Below are 20326 nucleotides of genomic sequence, written 5' to 3'. Positions count from 1 at the left end.
GAATCTGGTTCCTGGGGTGGGGTGGGGTGACATGCTCGTTTATCGAGTCAACGTTCGGTTTGTGAGTTAGTTTGCTCAAGTGTTTTGCTCGTCTTGCAAAACACTCATAAACCGCATTACTCGCAAACCGAGGTTTGACTGTACATTCCTTTCTACAAGAAAGAAAACAAGATCAACAAATCGGTAGAGTAAGTCACATGTCTAGTTTTTGCAACTGGGCTGACAACATGAAACTGAAACTAAATGAAAAAAACCCAACAAATTTGTACTGATAAGGCCACACAGAATCACCAGCGATGACACTCAAATAACACTGCATAACACCCCACTGAAACTGGAATCATAACTGAGAATCCTAGGGATTATATTTGACAAGAACCTATCCTGGGAGGCAGATACATGAACATTAACCAAGAAAATATTCACAACACTGAGAAAATTGGAAGCAGGGTTGATACCGGAAGTGAACCGTGAAAGGAAACACAGCTTTTTTTTCCTAAGGTCAGAGGTCTGCGAATATGTGAACACATGGCGCAAATAGCGGTCATAATGCATTCAACTGCAGATAAGTGAAATTGGGAATGTGCATATAACTTGAATGGACTATAATCCTTGGATATGGCCAGGCTGTTCTAAATTGTAAATCACATTGAACTCCTCCTGTGGCATATTAATGATTTATAAATGCTAATGTAATGATCTATGCTAACTTATTATACCTGTCTGTATACAGGCCGCCTGAAAGCACATCACTTCCAGCAGTGAGTTTTGTAACTGTTTCCTGTTCTGTGCTACAGAATCTGCATTTGTCTGTATTTCCAAGGTGTTTTCTATGCTTACATGTGAGCTATCTTGTCTATAGTCCCACCATTCTGTGTTGCAGTTCTAGTATCTTTCATCACTACATTTAAGTTCCCCACTCCTTGTAAGATTTTAACCTTCATGATTGCTGCATGAGACCTGTTCTATATGTGCTAAAACAGGAATCTAGGCTTTTTTTTTTTTTTTGCTAGGCCTAGGTTATTCCTGGGACTCCTGAATCAGCACTTATTATTTTCACTGAAGCTGGTTTTTAGGCCTGCCAGCTAAATATGGCCCTTCACTGAATTTTATGTAGCCCGTGACACCATTGGAAGAGGTTTGGAAATGTTAAGTATTGTATTTTGCATATATTTTCAGAATAGCCACTCCAGCAATTTCTTTCCATTGTTTTTAAAATCAGGCAGGCAAGCAATCGTGTGCTTTAGCAAAAGGATCATTACAGAGACAAATCAGACATCTAGTCATTCCAGATCAAAAACTTGCATACATACATGAGGTATGAGCTGTTTTCAGTTAAATTGTTATTTATCACAGGTCTGTGGAGCTCTGTGCATGTTCAATTCCAACATTATTGTCATATGGCCTGGCTAGGGATAGTACTGACATTCATGGCCCTCTGCTGCGCACCCCTTGCCCTAGCAGAATTCATATCTGTTGACAGCCACCTCATGACCTGTATTGCAGGTGCCTTCAAAAGATGGAATTTCATATTCGTCTTGGATAGTCCACCTTTGGCAATATGTCAGGCTTTCATTTCAATATTTGAACTAAAATTATGTTGGTAGTTTGAAGGGGTAGGGGAGGAGGTATGTATATATCTTGATTTATGCTGCTGAATTTGTGCAGGTAATTTCAGCTTTTATAATGAGGTTGCATCTAAAATCATACCAACCTCTTGTTCTAGTTACAATTGAGGTCTTTTATAATGCAGATTATTTTGTGGTAAAATTGCTGTTAGAGGAGTTCTCACATTCTGAAATAAAATCATCTCATTAGGCATTATGAATGTCTCTTGAGGTCGTTTGTAACAGATTTCTTGTATAATAACTGGAAAATAGTAAGCAGAAAAAATTGTTTTCCTTTTTGTAGCATTTGGAACGGAACATTAGAAAAGTATTTTAAAGTGAATGCCTGACGTTTTTAACATAGGCTTTTTTTTTTCTATGCATGTGTCCATCTATGCATAGTGGTTATTCGTAGTGGGTATTTTCTATTCTTCGCTAGATGCTGGTGTCATGAAAAATTGAGGCTTGTGAATTCTGTAGTACCCATGAATCCCTTCTCCATGTGGAAAAGGACCTGTATTGTCTTGTAGACTCTCATTCATTCAATTTAAGGTATCCTAATGGAAGAAAAACCAAATATTAGTACTACCTATTTATAGTAAGAGTGGAATTCTAATGGCATAAATCGTCAACTTCTACATCTAGCTGTTTGATCATCCAGATCACTAGTATGTTTATGTTTATACCACATTCTCATAAAAAACAAAAATCATCTTTAGTCCCAAACACCTAGAACAAGACCTTTTGGATGTGGGAGGGGCCAGCAAAGTAATAGAATGGCCACCCAGACATAGCAAAAAAAGCAATGGGGCACCTTACAGGGCACTGCTGTGAACTTCACAAAACGGGTGCCACATAAACATCTCACCACAACTCCCATATAAATAATGTTGAGCCCCCCCATACCCGCTATATCCACTTGTCTACAAGCTCAGTAGCCCTTATGGCTGCAGGTGGTACATATATGGCAGTACAATAGGGTTTTGGGGGGATTTTGGAGGCCTCACATTTTCCACGATAATTATAGTGGTTAGAGTGGCTTATGAGCCTAGGTCCTCTTCTTTATGGTTCGCTAGCCCACTCCTCAGGCTACTTTAAGACACCTATGTGCAGCTCAACTAGGCTTTCCTATGCCAGTTGCTGATGTTCTGGAGGCAGGTATGTATGTTTTTATTCTGATTTTTATGGCGGTGTCGGGGTCAGTGATCACTGGGGGAGTATGTGGGGGTCTGTACTTTGTCCCTGCAGTGGTTATCTGATCACTTTGGATTCCTTATGGGCATTTATACCTGCTTTTAGATCGCCTAAGTCACAACGTATAAGTTCTGTCCAGGCAGCCTTGTAAAACTTTCAATTATCCCTGCAGTACAACTTAAGTCTAGGTCGGCCCACATCCTGCCCTAACTGCTCCTTCAAAAATGCCCCTTTCAACTCTGGGCGCACAATGGGATTCAGGGGCCTAAAAAATTATTGGATTCATGTAAAAGCCCGTTTCGATTATCGGCACTTGAATGAACTGGCTTTTTGATTGTCCAAATGCCAACTTGGGTGGGTTTTTATATGTAGCTCTGTTTCAATTTTGAGCCCCATACTGTATATCAGTGGTCTTAAACTCAAACCCTTCGCAGGGCCACATTTGGATTTGTAGGTACTTGGAGGGCCTCAGAAAAAATAGTTAATGTCTTATTAAAGAAATGACAATTTTGCATGACTTAAAACTCTTTATAGTTTATAAATCTTTCCTTTTGGCTAAGTCTTAATATTGAAATTTATAGCTAAAGTGACATATGATCAAGAAACTGTTTTTTTTTACTTTTATGATTATGATACATACCGAGGGCCTTAAAATAGTACCTGGCGGGCCACAAGTTTGAGACCACTGCTGTATATGTACATATTCTGCCAATTTAAATTTTTATGTTTAAAAAACTTCTATACAACCTTTCCATCTGTTCTAAGTGGATTGCAGTGTGTGATTTTCAGATCTACAATACGTACATACCATATATACTCGAATATAAGTCGAGACTCCCATTCCCCCCCCCAAAAGGAGGAAAAATGGTTGACTTGAATATAAGTCGGGTGGCTTAATATTTAAGTGCCCTGCCAGGAAATGCACCCAGTGCCTCCTCCCTTTCCTGTCAGGCTCTGTACCCAGTCCCCTCCCTGCCAGGCTCTCTACCCTGTTCCCCCCCCCTCTCTGCCATACTTCCTTTGCTGCTGGAATCCCTGGTGGTCCAGAGGTGTGGCAGGCAGGAATGAATTTACAGGAGCCATTCAGGAAGCTACTCAGCAGCTGGAGTTCGCGGCAGCGACTGGCTGGGTAAGCAGTGGGGCAAGAGTGCAGAAAGCTCACTTCTGCCTGCTACACCTCTGGACCACCAGGGATTCCAGCAGCAGAGGAGTTACGATGTATAGGGCAGGGAGGGGGGACATGGTGCAGGGCCCAGCGGAGGCCTGCAATAAGTCTGGGCGGTGGGGGGGGGGAGCTGGCCCGAATATAAACCAGGACCCCCATAAAATCCTGGTTTATATCCATGTATATATGGTATATAATGTATGTGAGAATATTAAGTAGTTGGAAACACAATGGGTGTCAAAACGTTTTAATGCACGCATCTCAGCTATGTTAAAAGCATGAGGCTAGAGTTTCAAGTAGCTTTGCACCTGTGACTTGTATTGAAATTCTTGAGTGCATTATTGCATTCTTGTAGTAATATAAACCCCTTCCTCATTGCTGGTCTTTTAGAAATCAGCCCCCCCCCCCCCCTCTACTACTAAACACTTTTTTTTCCAGTGTCTCACCTCTATTTTCATCCTTTTAGTAAAGCTATCTTGCTGCTTTTGCATACCTCATGTATGAATATGAGTTTTTGATCTAGAATAACAAGTTGTCTGATTTGTCTCCATAATGATCCTTTTGGTAAAACACAGATGATTGCTTGTCTGCCTGATTTTAAGGTATCTCACAGCATATAGTTCTGATGCATAAATGTTCAGGAAACACAATTTCCAGTGGAGGTCAGAGGGAGGGATTCTGTGATCTAAAACACACAAAAAAAGAAAAACCTATTACATTTACTAGTGTATTCCATGAACACAGAGTACATAGAGCAGTTCTTTATCACTTCTGAATGGGATGGAGTGTGCCTATCAATTGGTCCCTTCAACAGATCAATTGAATGAAGTAGATAACATCTGTGACAATGATTTAATTTTGTACAGATTTTTTTCTATAGTTTATTCCAATAAACTTAAATAAAACTGGTTGTCATAGAGACAAGTAATAAAAAAAAATAGTCACCTGTGAAAATTGTGCTGTGGCTGACCTTGATACATGTGTTCTGAATTGATGACATGTATGAAAGGGTCATCAGAAATCAACTTGTTCTGAGTTCCCCAAAAAGGAATAAAGGTTAAGATTTCAGTTATTTTTATGCCATTGTTTAGTAATTAGGTTAAGTCTGATCCATTGAGCACTACTGAAGTCTTGATGGGCAAGACCTAAATGTACGACTTACAGTAGAACGGGCTACTGAATAAATGTCAACTGTTAGGCTTGGTTAAATCGGTAATAATTATCTTACCTGTATATCTTTCAGTAATTTATAATATTTATTCATAAATAGACTTTATATAATATATACGGTACTAGTCTTTAAGCCCGTTACATTAACGGGTGCTAGAGTTGTCTGTCTGGGTTTTTTTCTTTGTCTCTCTCACCTTGGACGCTGTCTGTCTGTCATTCGTTCTGTCTGTGTCTCTCCCTGGCCCCCTGCCTACCTGTATTTCTCTGTTGCGCCATGCCTGCCTGTATCTCCGTGGCCCCCTTCTTTGTCCCCCCCCTTCCCAGAGCAAAGCATGATTGTTTTGTGCCCCCCAGAAGCCCCCTTTCCCTCTCCCCTTGTTGTGGCATGCCTGAGTGCTCCGTGGCCCCCTTCTGTTCCCCACCCCGATGATTGCTGTCTGCCCCCAGAACACCCCTCCCCCCAAAGCAGTCCCCTTTCCCTCTCCCCTGGTCACCTGTTCTACCATGCCTGCGTGCTCCGTAGCCCCCTTCCTCCCCCCAAAGCAGCCCCCTTTCCCTCTACCCTGGTTCCCTGTTCTACCATGCCTGCGTGCTCTGTGGCCCCCTTCCCCACAAAGCAGCCCCCTTTCCCTCTCCCCTGGTTCCCTGTTCTACCATGCCTGTGTGCTCCGTGGCCCCCTTCCCCACAAAGCAGCCCCCTTTCCCTCTCCCCCTGGTCCCCTGTTGTGCAATGCCTGCCTACTCCGTGGCCCCCTTCCGTTTCCACCCCCTCTCACATTCTTGCCCTCCCTCCATGCCTCCAACTGGAGCTGGTCCTCTCGGCGCAGATCGTCGTGCAGCAGGCCTGGCGTCCTGCGCTGGTACTGCTTGCCGTCAGGAAGGTGGAGAGCAGCCTGCAAGGTTCGCTACAGCAGCTGGCGAACCTCAGCAGGCCACTTGGAAGAGGAACGGCAGCGGGAGGGAGGAGTCGCTGGCACACACGCCTCCAGCTAGCGCAGGCGCTGTGAAAACTGCCACAGAAGCACACCTCATGCCACCAGGACTCACGGACTTTCAACAGTGCATGCGCGTTCTAGGATTTTATTATTATAGATATTAAAATTAAGACACATTTACATGGTCACCAAGAAATCCATATCAATGAGTGACAAAATGTCTAAACTGGTTATTTTTTTTGCTAAATCAATTAGAAGCTATCTAGACCAGTGTTTTTCAATCTTTTTACACCCATGGACCGGCAGAAATAAAAGAATTATTTTGTGGACCGGCAAACTACTAAGACTGAAATGAAAAAAAACACATTTCCACCCCGTCTCCGCGAGCTCGGTCCCCGCAAACCATCTGATCCCATCCGCACAAGCCTCAGTTATGATTTTATATTGAACGTATTTTATTAAAGTATAAAAAGAAACAATATTCTGTACAATTGTCATTTTATAAATACAAATATACAGAGCAAGGACCAACAAAACCCCTGTCTCCCCTCCCCTTCACATATATCCCCTCTACTATCAAGAAAACTGAACAAGCCAAATTATTATAGAATGCTACACAGAAATATCAGGCTAACAGAATACTGCAGTCATACATGACAGGAATAGTGTTAGGGGAGTGCCCCCTGGTCAGAGAGAGCCCTAAACCAGCTGGAAGCTAAAGAAGCACTGCCTGGACTTTGCAGTCCCCAGTTATGTCTCTAGCAGGATATATATTTCAAATCTGATATATTCTAATGACAAAATAGAAATAAAATTATTTTTTTCTACCTTTTGTTGTCTCTGGTATCTGCTTTCATCTTCTATTCACTCTTTTCCTTCCAGCGTCTGCCCTGTCTCTTCAATCCAGCATTTGCCCATTCCATCCACTGTCTGCCCCTTCCAGAAACTGTCTGTCTCCCCATGCCATCTCTCCTCTAGACACCCCCTCTTTGGTCTGGCATCCATCATCTTCCCTCTGTTCCCTCATGGTCTGGCATCTTTCGCCTTTCATTTCTCTTTCCCAAACACCTGTGGTTTTTAGCATCTCTCTCTTCTCATTTCCTCTGCTCAGATCTGATCCGCTCTGTCTCCTTCCCTGTTCTCTGGGATATCTCTCTTCCCTTTCCTTCTCTGGTCTTCCTTCTTTGGTCTTCCTTCTTTATTTTCTGCCTCTGTCTATCTAAATTAAATTATTTCTTACTATGCAGTCCTCAGTTTCCCTCTTTTCATTGTGTCTACCCACAGCATGCCACCCCTTTCCTTCACCCCTCCACTATCTCACTAACTATCTTCTTCCCCCATCCAGCATATGTCCTTTTTCTTTATCCCTCCTTCCATCCAGTGTGTGTTCTCTTTCTCCACTTCCATTCAGCATTTGCTCTCCCTTCTCCCCACTTCCATCATCTGCCCTCTTCTCTCTCCCCACTTCCATCATCTGCCCTCTTCTCTCTCCCCACTTCCATCATCTGCCCTCTTCTCTCTCCCCACTTCCATCATCTGCCCTCTTCTCTCTCCCCACTTCCATCATCTGCCCTCTTCTCTCTCCCACTTCCATCATCTGCCCTCTTCTCCCCTCCCCACTTCCATCATCTGCCCCTTTTCTCTCTCTTTCCCCCCACTTCCATCATCTGACCCCTTCTCTCAATCTTTCCATCCACCACAGGCCAAACTCTCCCTTCCTCTCACCTTTCTTTCCGATTTTTGCAACAAGATCAGCAATGCTCCCCTGCGATGACACTCAAGATGGTCAACAGGCTTCCTTCTCCCCCTGACATCAACAGCACTTCAGATCGGCAACGCGGTGCTCAGTCCAAAACTTCCCTCTGACTCAAACTGCCTGGGCGGTAGCTGAGTCAGAGGGAAGCTTTGGGCTGAGCACCGCGTTGCCGATCTGAAGTGCTGTTGATGCCGGGAGTAGAAGGAGGCCCGTTGCCGAATTTGAATTGCGTCCCGGGGGGGGGGGGAGCCAATGCTGTGCATTGAGATTATAACAACACCAACAATAGATGAAGCCTTAGTAGCCGACAGAACGTGGACTAACTTCCCCAAAATACAATGGAACGACATGACTCGACTATACAACAAATATAGTAAAACTTCTTGTGACCTAAACAGCTGCCCATCGTACCTGCTAACAACCGCATCCATCAAGTTCAAAGCTAACCTCATGAACTGGCTACAATCCACGCTCACAGATGGTCACTTCCCACCAGAACTAGGCGAGATTATTATCACCCCCATACCGAAAGATCCCAAAGCTCCAATCAATAATCCAGCCAACCACAGACCCATCGCTTCAATCCCATTATATATCAAACTACAAGAAGGTCTTGTAGCACAATACCTCACCAACTACTTAGAAGACCACAACATACTACACCCATCACAATCAGGTTTCAGAAAAAACCACAGCACAAAGACACTACTTGTATCTCTAATGGATATAGCCCACCAACACCTCAGCAAAGGGAACAGGATACTACTTATCCAACTAGATCTTTCAGCAGCTTTCGACCTAGTGGATCACAACATACTACTCCAGATACTAGACGCCATAGGGATCACAGGTTTGGTACTCAACTGGTTCCAAGGCTTTCTAAAAACTAGAACTTATAAAGTAAAGACAAAAGACCACATATCTGACCCTTGGTCAAACCCCTGTGGAGTACCACAAGGATCTCCATTATCACCCATACTTTTCAACCTCTACGTATCCTCACTGGGCACCACTCTAGACTCCCTAAATATAGTCTCATTCAGCTACGCAGACGACATAACAATCCTTCTCCCCTTCAATACCCAAGACCCCAACTCATCAGGACGACTGAAAATAACTCTGGAAACGGTAGAAACATGGATGACCAACCACAAACTGAAACTGAACACGGATAAAACCAAATTCCTGCTGCTAGAAAAAGACAAAGAACCTACCTTAACTGATCTGACGACAAATGCAATCACATACCCAATACAGCCAGCACTCAAAATCCTGGGAGTAACAATAGACAGGAGATGCACAATGCAGACTCATACTAACAAAACCATCCAAAAAGCCTTCTACACCATGCGCAACCTGCGAAAAATAAGAAAATTCTTTGACAAAATTCAATACAGGATCTTAGTCCAATCACTTGTACTAGGACTTGTAGACTACTGCAACAGCCTTTATCTACCCTGCCCCGCTTACATGACCAAACAATTACAGACAGTACAGAACACAGCACTCAGACTTATCTACTCGCTAGGAAAATACGATCACATCACTAATGCCTATCTCGACTCACACTGGCTACCGATACAAGCAAGAACTCAATTCAAACTATACTGTTTATTATTCAAAGCACTAAACGGAACAGCACCTCTCTACCTAAACAGCCGCCTAACCCGAAACCTCTCAACTAGAGTAAGGAGAACCCAGACTCCATTCACCTACCCCTCACTCAAAGGCACAAAACGCAAAAAGCTATATGACAACCTACTTGCTACACAGGCCGCGAAAACTGACCCCACCATATCCAAGCTGCTGACCACAACTACGGACTACAAAGCGTTTCGAAAAGATATAAAAACCATACTATTCAAAAAACACATCCCAATATTATAATCTACCATCATCTTCTCTCCCTTCATAACCTACTGCAACTCACAACCAACTGCAACTTCGTCCCCATAGGCAACATCTAATCTAGCTGCATCGGGCGTAAAGCCAATTCATATCTAGAAACACAGTCTCCCCAAATACCGAAAAAATCAGATATAGCAACCTAGGAACAGACGATTTTTTGGTAACATAAGATTATGCGTTGTAATATTATGTAAAGTAACATAAGGTTATGCGTTGTAATATAACATAAGGTTATGCTTTGTAATATCATGTAATGTAAGTTATGCAATGTACTGGAATAATAAGGTAAAATAACATAAAATAACTCTACGTAAAGTCTTGTAAAGTTATGTAAGATAAATTATGTAAGATAAATTATGTAAACTTAATGCAAGTTATGCAAGCACGGTAAGGATAATGTAAAGTAACACAAAGTAACTTCACGTAAAGTTATGTAAAGTTATGTACGTAAAGTTATGTAAAGTTATGTACGAAAAGTTAAGTAAAGTTAGGTTTGCAAAGTTTGTAAAGTTATACAAATAATTGTATTGTCATCGCCTGGAAATGTCCAGCCATCTTCTAATGTAATCCGCTTAGAACCGCAAGGCACAAGCGGAATAGAAATCACTAATGTAATGTAATGTAATTACCGTTGCAGCCCAGGCACTGCCAATGGCCTCAATCTGATCTTGCCGGCCCTTTTCTGACTGACACCAGTCCGCGGACCAGTGGTTGAAGAACAGTGATCTAGACAATGTCAGGCTCTGATTTTTAATTTGATTTTCTTGCTTATAACATGCTGTAAAGAAAAGACAAATCTTGAAACTTTCACTCAACAGAACTAGACCAAAGACTTGACATACCATTCTGCATTACAAAATCATCTACCTGAAGTCACTGTGCTTACCTCTCTGCCTCCTAGTGATCTCTTTAATGGCTCCCTTTATTTTTATTTATTTATTCAATTTTCTATACCGTTCTTCCAGGAGAGCTCAAAACAGTTTACATGAATTTATTCAGGTTTTCAAGCATTTTTCCCTATCTGTCCTGGTGGGCTCACAATCTATCTAATGTACCTGGGACAATGGGGGGATTAAGTGACTTGCCCAGGGTCACAAGGAGCAGTGTAGGTTTGAACCCACAACCCCAGGGTGCTGAAGCTGTAGCTTTAACCACTGCCACACTATCCCTCCCACCCCCCAACTTCCTCTAGTTTACTGCATTGTCAGATCACTAGCAACTGCCTATAATGTGTTTAAATTGCCCTAAATAATTTCATGTTTGAGTTCCACCTTCAGAAAACCTTTACTAACTTCCCATTCATATCAAACTTATCAGAAACTTCATATCCAGCAGTACTGTAAGTAAACACATTATGCTGGGTAATGGTGATAGAGGTTTCTACTGTGGGCTGGCGAGGTAAATGCTACAAAGCTCATAGAATTCCTATAAATGTCAAAGCATTTACCTTGCTGGCCCACGGTAGGAACCTCTACTGCCATTTAATAAAAGGAGCCCTTAGTTTGCAAAAGGTTCTACCAGACTCACTGCCAACATGGCCAGTGTTTAGGTTCCTGTATCAGGATAGTGGTCCGATTCAAAACATTTTCAGAATCTTTCAAAAATCTGAATGAGACAGAAAATGTATTGATGCTTGTATGCTGTTTTGAACCGGACCGCTACCCTGATGCAGAAACCGAAACACTGGCCTTGTTGACAGTAGGTCCGATGCTAAGTGATTTTGAATATTTTTGAAATATACCAATGAAGACTTTTTATTGAAAAAAAAAGATGATGTTAAATTGTAGAGACCAATGAAGATATGAGTGGTTTCAGTGGAACACTCAAGAAAGTGCACCACAAAGGATCTCTGATAATAAAAAAAAAAAGATAATTTATATAAATATATATTTCTCATTATTGTGTTTGATTATAGTACTGCTGGATATGAAGTTTCTGATAAGTTTAATATGAATGGAAAGCCTGCTGGGATTTGTTTTTCATAATTCAGTTTAGCCCCATGAACATAAATAAAAAAATTCTACTCATGTAAGATTTGTTTTCTTAATGCTATCCCCAGAACACCTTAAGATAAAGTACTGCTATTATTGTGTTTTCACGGATAAAATAAAAGCAGATATATCTGGCCTTGAAGTGCTAGTTTCCATTGCCTATTTCTGAAGTGTTTTGGTGATAGTTTCACCTTTGGGTGGAGAAATGTTAAACTTGATAAGTATTTGCAAGTAGGTCTGGTTGTCTTTATTTTTCCTTCTATGTATAGTGCTGTAAAACTATAGGATAACCAAGTGACTAGGTGCTTAGGAAAGCTTGGTTCTAATGCAATAGGTGTGTCATTCTGAAGTGTAGGGTATTCTCCCAGTGCTCGAAAGCCATGCAGAAGGAATCAGTTCCAGGTTTTCAACTCCTCCTCCTTCACCAAAAGGCTCTGCTGCTCCCTTCAGTTTTAACTTCTGCATGCAAGCCAGAAGATGTCTTTCTGATCTTCTTTCTTTATTATTTTTGGTGTTTTGCAATTTTTGTGGTTCTCTGTGCCCCGACATCCCTGCCCAGGAGGATCTCTGCCTGCATGGAGAAGCAGACATTGGGATCTGTATCCGTCAGGTTAATCCTTTGGGGACCTGTTTGGCCAGCCTGCAGGAACATTGTGGAGCTCAGAGCCATGTCACTTGTTGCTTGCTCACACCTTTATCAGGAGCTTGAGTGCAGGGTGAGAGGCACCCGCAGTGGTCCTGAGGGGCTTTCAGGGTGCCAGCTGTGAGTTTGCCTTTGCATGCATGTTATACCAAGAAGTGTGGACTTAACCTGATGTTGGATGAACCTTTGCCCCAGCTTATGCTAGCAGGGTGGATTATGTGACTGATGTTCTCTGACACAATTAGGATCATGAGCAAAGTCTCGGTTTATTCAATCTCAGCACGCAGAATGCTCTGGATCAATGGGTAGGAGACTCTAAGGCTACGCTTAGTAGACTTCCTTTCAAAGGACAGATGAGTCTGGACAATCTTATGGCCATTGTGGCAGATCGTCAGCCAAAATCCCTTCCTGACACCAGACCGCGGCCCTGTAGAGGTTCTGACTGGTCTAATTTTCATGTTTCAAGTCGTTTTTATCAATGCTCAGGAGGTGTCTTGTCTCAGGGATCAAGACAGAGATATAATGGACCTAGGTGAGTCCAAGCTTCCAGTTCTCATCCCACATCAATTTCCAAGAAAGTACAGTGATGCCAGCGCTGCAGCCTTACCCCTCAGAATAGGAGGAAGGCTCTCGGCATATGCAGAAGCCTGGGTGCCAATATCCTCAGACTGCTGGGTGCTGGAGATCATTTAGGAAGGTTACAAGTTCGAGTTTACCCATCTCTTAACAGACTTCTTTGTGGACTCCCCAGCGGGGCAGCTAAAAAAGGCAAGCAAAATCTGAGCTACAGTGCAGAGATTGGTAGAACTTCAGGCCATAGAGACCTTGCTATCCGAAGAATTGGGCTTGGGCCGATACTCCATATACTTCATAGTGCTCCAGAAATGCTCAGAAGATTGGAGACCCATATTGGATCTCACTCATGTTAGTGTGGCCCTGAAAATTCCACAATTTCACATAGAAACGGTACGGTCAGTCATTGCAGGGGTAGCTCCGGGGGAATTTCTAGCTTCCCTAAACTTGATTGAGGCATACCTTCACATCCCCATAGTTCTGTAGCACAGAAGGTTCCTCAGATTCCATGTCCTAGAGAGACATTACCAATTCTTGGTGCTACCCTTTGGGCTAGCAACAGCTCTTCGCACATTCACCAAGGTGGTGGTGGTAGCAGCACATCTCTGCAAGGCAGAATTGCAAGTGCATCTGTACCTGGACGACTGGATAATCAGAGGCCTGTCATTCTCTGAAGGGGAGAGAGCTAAAAAGCCTATGATGATTGCCGCTTATGCCAAGGCATGGGAGACTTCAGCACTGGTGCATGAAAAAGAAGGTGGAGCCAGTCAGGGCTCCAATCATGACAGTGTTTGTTTTCCTTCAAGCAGGACTTGATAAAGGACTCACAGTGGCAACACTTAGGGTCCAAGTGGTGAGTGTCTCATGTTTCAGAACTCGAGAATGCATAGCTTCTCATCCAGACATAGTCAGATTCCTAAAAGGGGAGCTAAGACATAGACCAAAAGAGAAACAACCCGTTCTATCTATCTATCTATGAGCCTATTCAAAAGGTTTCCTTGATTGATCTTTCTGTCAAGATGGCTTTCCTCATGGTCTTTGCATTAGCAAGAAGAGTCTTGAAATTACAGGGAGTCATGCAGGAAACCCTTCCTCAAAATCTCAGAGGTGGGAGTTCCATTGTGTACAGTTTCATCTTTCTTACCATTTTTCAGCTTTCCATGTCAATCAGGAGGTCAGATTATCAGTGTTCTAGTCCTCGTAGTCAAAGAAAAAGGACAATTCTGGGAAATCTGGATGTGAAGAGAAACCGGCCACATTATCTAGAGTAGAGGTAGGCAATTCCGGTCCTCGAGAGCCACAGGCAGGTCAGGTTTTCTGGATATCTACAATGAATATGTATGAGATAGATTTGCATGCACTGCCTTCTTGAGATGCAAATCTATCTCATGTATATTTATTGTGGATATCCTGAAAACTTGACATGCCTGTGGCTCTCGAGGAATGAAATTGCCTACCACTGGTAGAGGTTACTAATGAGTTCCAACAGTCAGATCATCTTTGTGCTCACCAGTCTGGCTAGATGTGGTAGACTGCTGTGCAAAGCTACCATTGCAAGATGGAAACGAATGACCATTTCATTAGTATACTGTATATTGCCTGAAGCAAGCTGTCACTGGTATCTTCTTGAGAGCTCATTTGACCAGAAGTGTGGCTTCCTTTTGGGTGGAAGCTTGGGTGGTTTTACCTAAGGAGATTTATAGGGAAGCAGCCTGGTCCACTCTGCATATGTTCTCCAAGTTCTACAGAGTAAATGTGTCAGCACTGGAGGGCACCAGTTTTGGTTCCTCAGTGTTGCTAGCAGGCGGAGATACTGCCCTAGATTTCTGGGATTGCTTTTATACATCCCTACAGTCCATAATGTCACACTTATTACACTAGAAAAAGAGATGAGATTCTTACTTTGCTAATATCTTTTCTAGTAGATAGCTGTGTTATTTACTCCACCTGCCTACTGTCTCAGTTGGGAAGCTCTATTCAAAGCCGAGAACTCCCTGTCAGTCTTATCAGACAAATCCGATCAATTTCTTTGGGTGACCAGAGAATTGGATAGAGGATGTGCGCTAGATGTGGTGTATTTAGATATTAGCAGTCTTTGACAGTGTTCCACACAGACATCTAATAAATAAACTGAGTGCCCTCGGGATGGGTCACAAAGTGACGGGCTGAGTCAAGAAATCTCCCTGTCAGTCTTATCAGACAAATCCGATCAATTTCTTTGGGTGACCACAGAATTGGATAGAGGATGTGCGCTAGATGTGGTGTATTATTTTAGCAGTCTTTGACAGTGTTCCACACAGACATCTAATAAATAAAGTGAGTGCCCTCGGGCTGAGTCAAGAAATGGTTGAGTGGAAGGCGACAGAGGGAGATTGCTCTGAGGAAAGAGATGTTTAGTTTTAGTTTATTAGTTTATTAGGATTTTATATACCGCCTATCAAGGTTATCTAAGCGGTTTTACAATCAGGTACTCAAGCATTTTCCCTATCTGTCCCGGTGGGCTCACAATCTAGCTAACATACCTGGGGCTATGGAGGACTGAGTGACTTGCCCAGGGTCACAAGGAGCAGCGCGGGGTTTGAACCCACAACCCCAGGGTGCTGAGGCTGTAGATCCAACCACTGCGCCACACACTCCTCAAGTGGTGTGCCTCAAGGTTCTGTTCTTGGGCTTGTTCTTTTTAACATTTTTATAAATGATATTGCTGAAGGGTTGTCAGGTAAGATTTGCCTCTTTGCGGATGATACAAAAATCTGCAATAGAGTGGACACACTGGATGTGTAAATAACATGAAGAAAGACCTGGCGAAGCTTGAAGAATGGTCTGAAATTTGGCACCTAAAATTTAATGCAAAGAAATGCCAGCTCATGCATTTGGGCTGGAAAAACCCGAGGGAACGGTGCAGATTAGGAAGTGAAGAGCTTATGTTCATGACAGAAGAGTGGGACTTGGGTGTGATTGTATGTGATGATCTTAAGATAGCCAAACAGGTTGAAAAGGTGACGGTGAAAGAGGGATGCTAGGTTGCATAGGGAGCGGTATGGCTAGTAGGAAAAAGGAGGTATTGATGTCCCTGTATAAGACTTTGGTGAGACCTCATTTAGAATATTGTGTACCATTCTGGAGGCCACACCTTCAAAAAGATATAAAAAGGTTGGAGTCAGTCCAGAGGAAATTTTATATGGTCTTCATCATAAGGCATATGGGGACAGACTTAAAGATCTAAATCTGTGTACTTTGGAGGAAAGGCGGAAGAGGGGAGATGTGATAAAGATGTTTAAATACCTACGTGATGTAAATGTACATGAGTCAAGTCTCTTTAATTTGAAAAGAAACTCTGCAATGAGAGGGCATAGAATGAAGTTAAGAGGTGATAGGCTCCAGAGTAATACTTTTTTTACAGAAAGGGTGGTAGATGCATGGAACAGTCTCCCAGAAGAGGTGGTGGAGACAGAGACTATGTCTGAATTCAAAAGGGCATGTGGGATTACTAGGGGAGAAAAAGAGATAATGGTTACTGCAGATGGAAGACTAGATGGGCCTTTTGGCCTTAATCTGCCATCATGTTTCTGTTTCTCAAGAGTTTGAAGAATAATATATTTCTGTAACATGTTGGGGACTGTTTGAGCACCATAAATGTTCTGGTTGGTATAGTTCAGGTGTGCCCAACTTTGGCCTTTGCCAGGTTGGGTTTTCAGGATTTCACAAATGAATATTCATGAAATCTATTTGCATACAATGGAATACATTGGAAAAATCCAACTGGATTGCGGTCCTTGAGGACCGATGTGAGAAATCCCTGGATAGTTATTTTGTTGTTTGATTGCTCAGTCACTATGTTTAACATGTTTGTTATACTTCAGAATAAAACAGAAGTGTATTTTTAGGGTTTCTCCCCGTAATCCTCCTCCTAGGTTTCTATATAGGGCTGTCACCTGCTTTGGTACAAACTGAAGGGGAAGCAGAGACCTCTGGTGAAGGAGGAGGAGTTGAACACCTGGAAGGATTTTTTCTGCATGGCTCGTGAGCACTGGGCGAATACCCTACAGTCCAGAATGACAGTATTACAAATATTAGCAAGGTAAGAATCCTTTTTTTATACAGACTTACTTAGCTATATTGCCCAGCTCAGCTAAGAGTGTTTTCTTAATGGTATGTGGTAGCATAAGTGTAGTAGCCTTCACAAATGCAGCCAGAGTGTGGGTTAAAAAAAGAACAAAAAATCTTTTTCTGCATAATCAAAGAGAACTTCCAGCAATTTGTTGCATGCAGAGATAGTTTACACGGTAGTTCTCAAACAAAAGCCATAGTCTGATTTCCTTTCCATTTAACAAACTTCACAGGATACATGGAGAGACAGTTTTAACTTAATAGTAACAAACAAGGTAAGGCAGTGCTCCTGCCAAGCCAGATGATTTGTTTCCCCTACCATTCAGATAAGAAGCCTTTTCCTACCTTGAGAGAGCTTCCAATACCTTATGCTAGAAGGGGTAATTTCTTCCTTCCACAATCTGCTTGTCTCCCTTCTGTGGCTTAAACTGCCTTGAGTGCACCATACTCTCCCTGCTGAGCCCTCCAGGGCCTAGCCTTTTAATGTGGGGGCCCTGTGAGAGCGTGCTAAGGGGAACTAGTAACTAATATACTGTACATTCTATCAGATGGTTTGATAACACTGTCACCTATCTGTTTCTGAACAGGAGTTTGTGATGAAGTGATGCCCTTTTCAGGGTTTCAAACATGACCTGAGGCCTGTTTTGTTCACCACAGAATTTTGCTGAATAACACAGTAAATTGACAGTCAGTTTCCTGTACTGCATGCTTTTCTGTGAGTTTTGATGAAGGCCTGCTCAGTAAAGTTACTTACAACCACTTCATAAATATTTTATAAATTAATTTTTGTGCAGAACTGTAGTAAAGGTGCATACTTTGACATGATGGGGTATATATTATTGGTAACAGTGTCTTAGGGCAGATTGAGTGGGGAGTAAGTAGAGTTTGCAAGTATACACATAGATTATAAAATACACTAATTTGTAGGCATAATTGAATAATGTAGACATGAAGATTTGTACTTGTTCTGGAGCAGGTGTATTTGTCCATGTCTTCGAGGCTGGCATGATTTCTGTTGTTAATGCTACTGTTTTATGAAGACACAGACAGCTATATAAAACGGCACTAAATTAGGTGCATACTTGTTTTCAAACCCAGAACCCTATTATAAAATTAATAGTAATAACTTTATTCTTTTATACCGCCATAACCAAAAGTTCTAGGCGGTTTACATTAAAAAGAGCTGGACAATCAGCGAAATACAATAATACAGTAAAAAAAAAAGCAAATATTTGTAAAATAGAATTTCAATAATAAAACTCACTAAGTAATAAACTTATCGAACAAAGTGGTCTTAATTTCTGAAAACTGCAATAGGATAACATAGCTTGCTGAATACATTTACCTAACCAAGATTGTTGCCTACCAGCTTGAAATGTTAGGATCCTATATCTATAAGACAGATTTGCAAACATAGTGAAAGTCTTTTGGACAAATATGCTTGAAACCAGTTATGAATCATAAGATTGGTTCAAAAGGCTCCTACAGATTTTTTTTTTTTCAGACCTGTTTTAGAGATTTTATGTGGTCCAAAAGTAACATGATCAGTGCTGATCTGTATTAGGAAAGCAAACAAAATAACCAGAAACAAAAGTACACATCTCCCTTGTTATTCGTGGGGGATAGGGGCAAAGCCGGACCGCGAATAGGGAAATACCGTGAATATCCGGCTCTGACCCACCCCCGCCTCCCTCCCGCCTTCCCCCGGCATCCCGGAATTACCTGGTGGTCTAGCGGGCTTTCGGGACAGGAGCAATCTTCCTATGCTCCTGCCCCGTGCAGATCGCCAATAGGAAATGACTGCCGTGAGTTCCCGTAGTCTCTCGAGACTACAGCGGGAGCTCACACCAGCCATTTCCTATTGGCTATCTACACGGGGCAGGAGCGTAGGAAGATCGCTTCTGCCCCGAAAGCCTGCTAGACCACCAGGTAAGGCCGGGATGCCAGGGGGAAGGCAAAACTCCTCCCCAAAAAATCACGATTATGTGAAATCGCGAGTGCGGAAACCACGAATGGGGAGGGGAAAGTGTATATGTAAATTTGAAGATCATATATTTCTTGAAATTTGACTTTTAGCCAGTTTTGATGAATTCTAGTGTAGCACTTGCAATAGAATTTTACAATTATCATTTTCATTCTGTTAGCTAATAACCTGTAAAAAATTTACATTGAGTCATTGCTTTGAGAAACATTTTTCTATTATATTTTAAAAACACAGAGAATAAAATAGCAAACAATTTGCAGATGTTTCATCTAACTAGCTTCAGAGAATTGTTACTCAGTCTAACCAATTTTTTAAGGTAAATAACAGCAATTGCCTCAGTTTAGTTCAAAAACTTTTTTTTTTTTTCATTTTGCTGTTGAATGAAGATATTCAGGGCTCCTTTTACTAAGCTGCGTTTGCGTTATTAGCGCACGCAGCATTTTAGCGTGCGCTAAACCTGCGCTATGCGGCTAGAACTAACGCCAGCTCAATGCTGGCATTAAGGTCTAGCGCACGGGGCAATTTAGCGTGCGCTATTCCGCGCGTTAAAGCCCTAGCGCGGCTTAGTAAATGGAGCCCTCAGTATCTAAGTACTATATTAGCAATGTTTGAAAGAGTCACTTGTTGTATTATGTATGTTTATTCCTCAAATGGATGTTTGTTTTTATTTTTATTAAATAAGGTGCTTTGTGGATGTGCATAGTCTTAAATCCTCACTGCAAAGCAGAGCAAAAGTCCAGTTGGCTGAAACAGCTGAAAAAATGGAACAGTGTTGATGTTTGTCCCTGGGAAGATGGAAACCATGGAAACGAGCTGCCTAATTTAACCAATGCCTTGCCTCAGGGTGCCAATGCCAACCAAGGTGAGCCCATATTGTTTGGCTCTGATCAACAACATGATATATGCCACGATTCCTCTCCTCACCCTGTTTATCATCTTATTGTCTTGTCGTCCAGATTCAAATACTGGGGTTTCAGCATATTTTAAGCTTATTATCACATTGAATTTGTGTTTCTGGTTCTGTCTTTTGGTGGTCTCTTTATACAGTAGACATGCTAACTTAAATAATCATCCTGATTCATAAATAGACATGTTTCATGCTGGTACTGGGCTTCAGGGACTATTTATAATGCAAGGACTCTGTAATCCAGGTAAATCAAGACAGGTTTTTGCTCATATCTCAAGATATGTTTGAAGACTTACTTTACTATACTTTATATGTTTATTCAAAGAAACAAGCCTAAATGTAACCTGCATTTATCAACTCTGAAATATTTCTAGGATAGTAAG

General features: G+C 42.1%; 1 protein-coding gene across 1 annotated transcript in view; it reads left to right on the top strand.

Annotated features, from left to right (window-relative positions):
• Positions 1 to 20326, top strand: part of ZSWIM6 (zinc finger SWIM-type containing 6) — a 457051-nt gene that overhangs the window by 331089 nt on the left and 105636 nt on the right. Inside the window, exon 5 of the mRNA XM_033930539.1 lies at positions 19719 to 19898. Coding sequence (XP_033786430.1) covers positions 19719 to 19898 — 180 coding nt within the window. The remainder of the gene's footprint in view (positions 1 to 19718; positions 19899 to 20326) is intronic.

The sequence above is a fragment of the Geotrypetes seraphini genome, chromosome 1 (assembly GCF_902459505.1).
Source record: "Geotrypetes seraphini chromosome 1, aGeoSer1.1, whole genome shotgun sequence".
Classification (NCBI taxonomy): Eukaryota; Metazoa; Chordata; class Amphibia; order Gymnophiona; family Dermophiidae; genus Geotrypetes; species Geotrypetes seraphini.
This window is presented reverse-complemented; position numbering and strand designations above follow the sequence as displayed.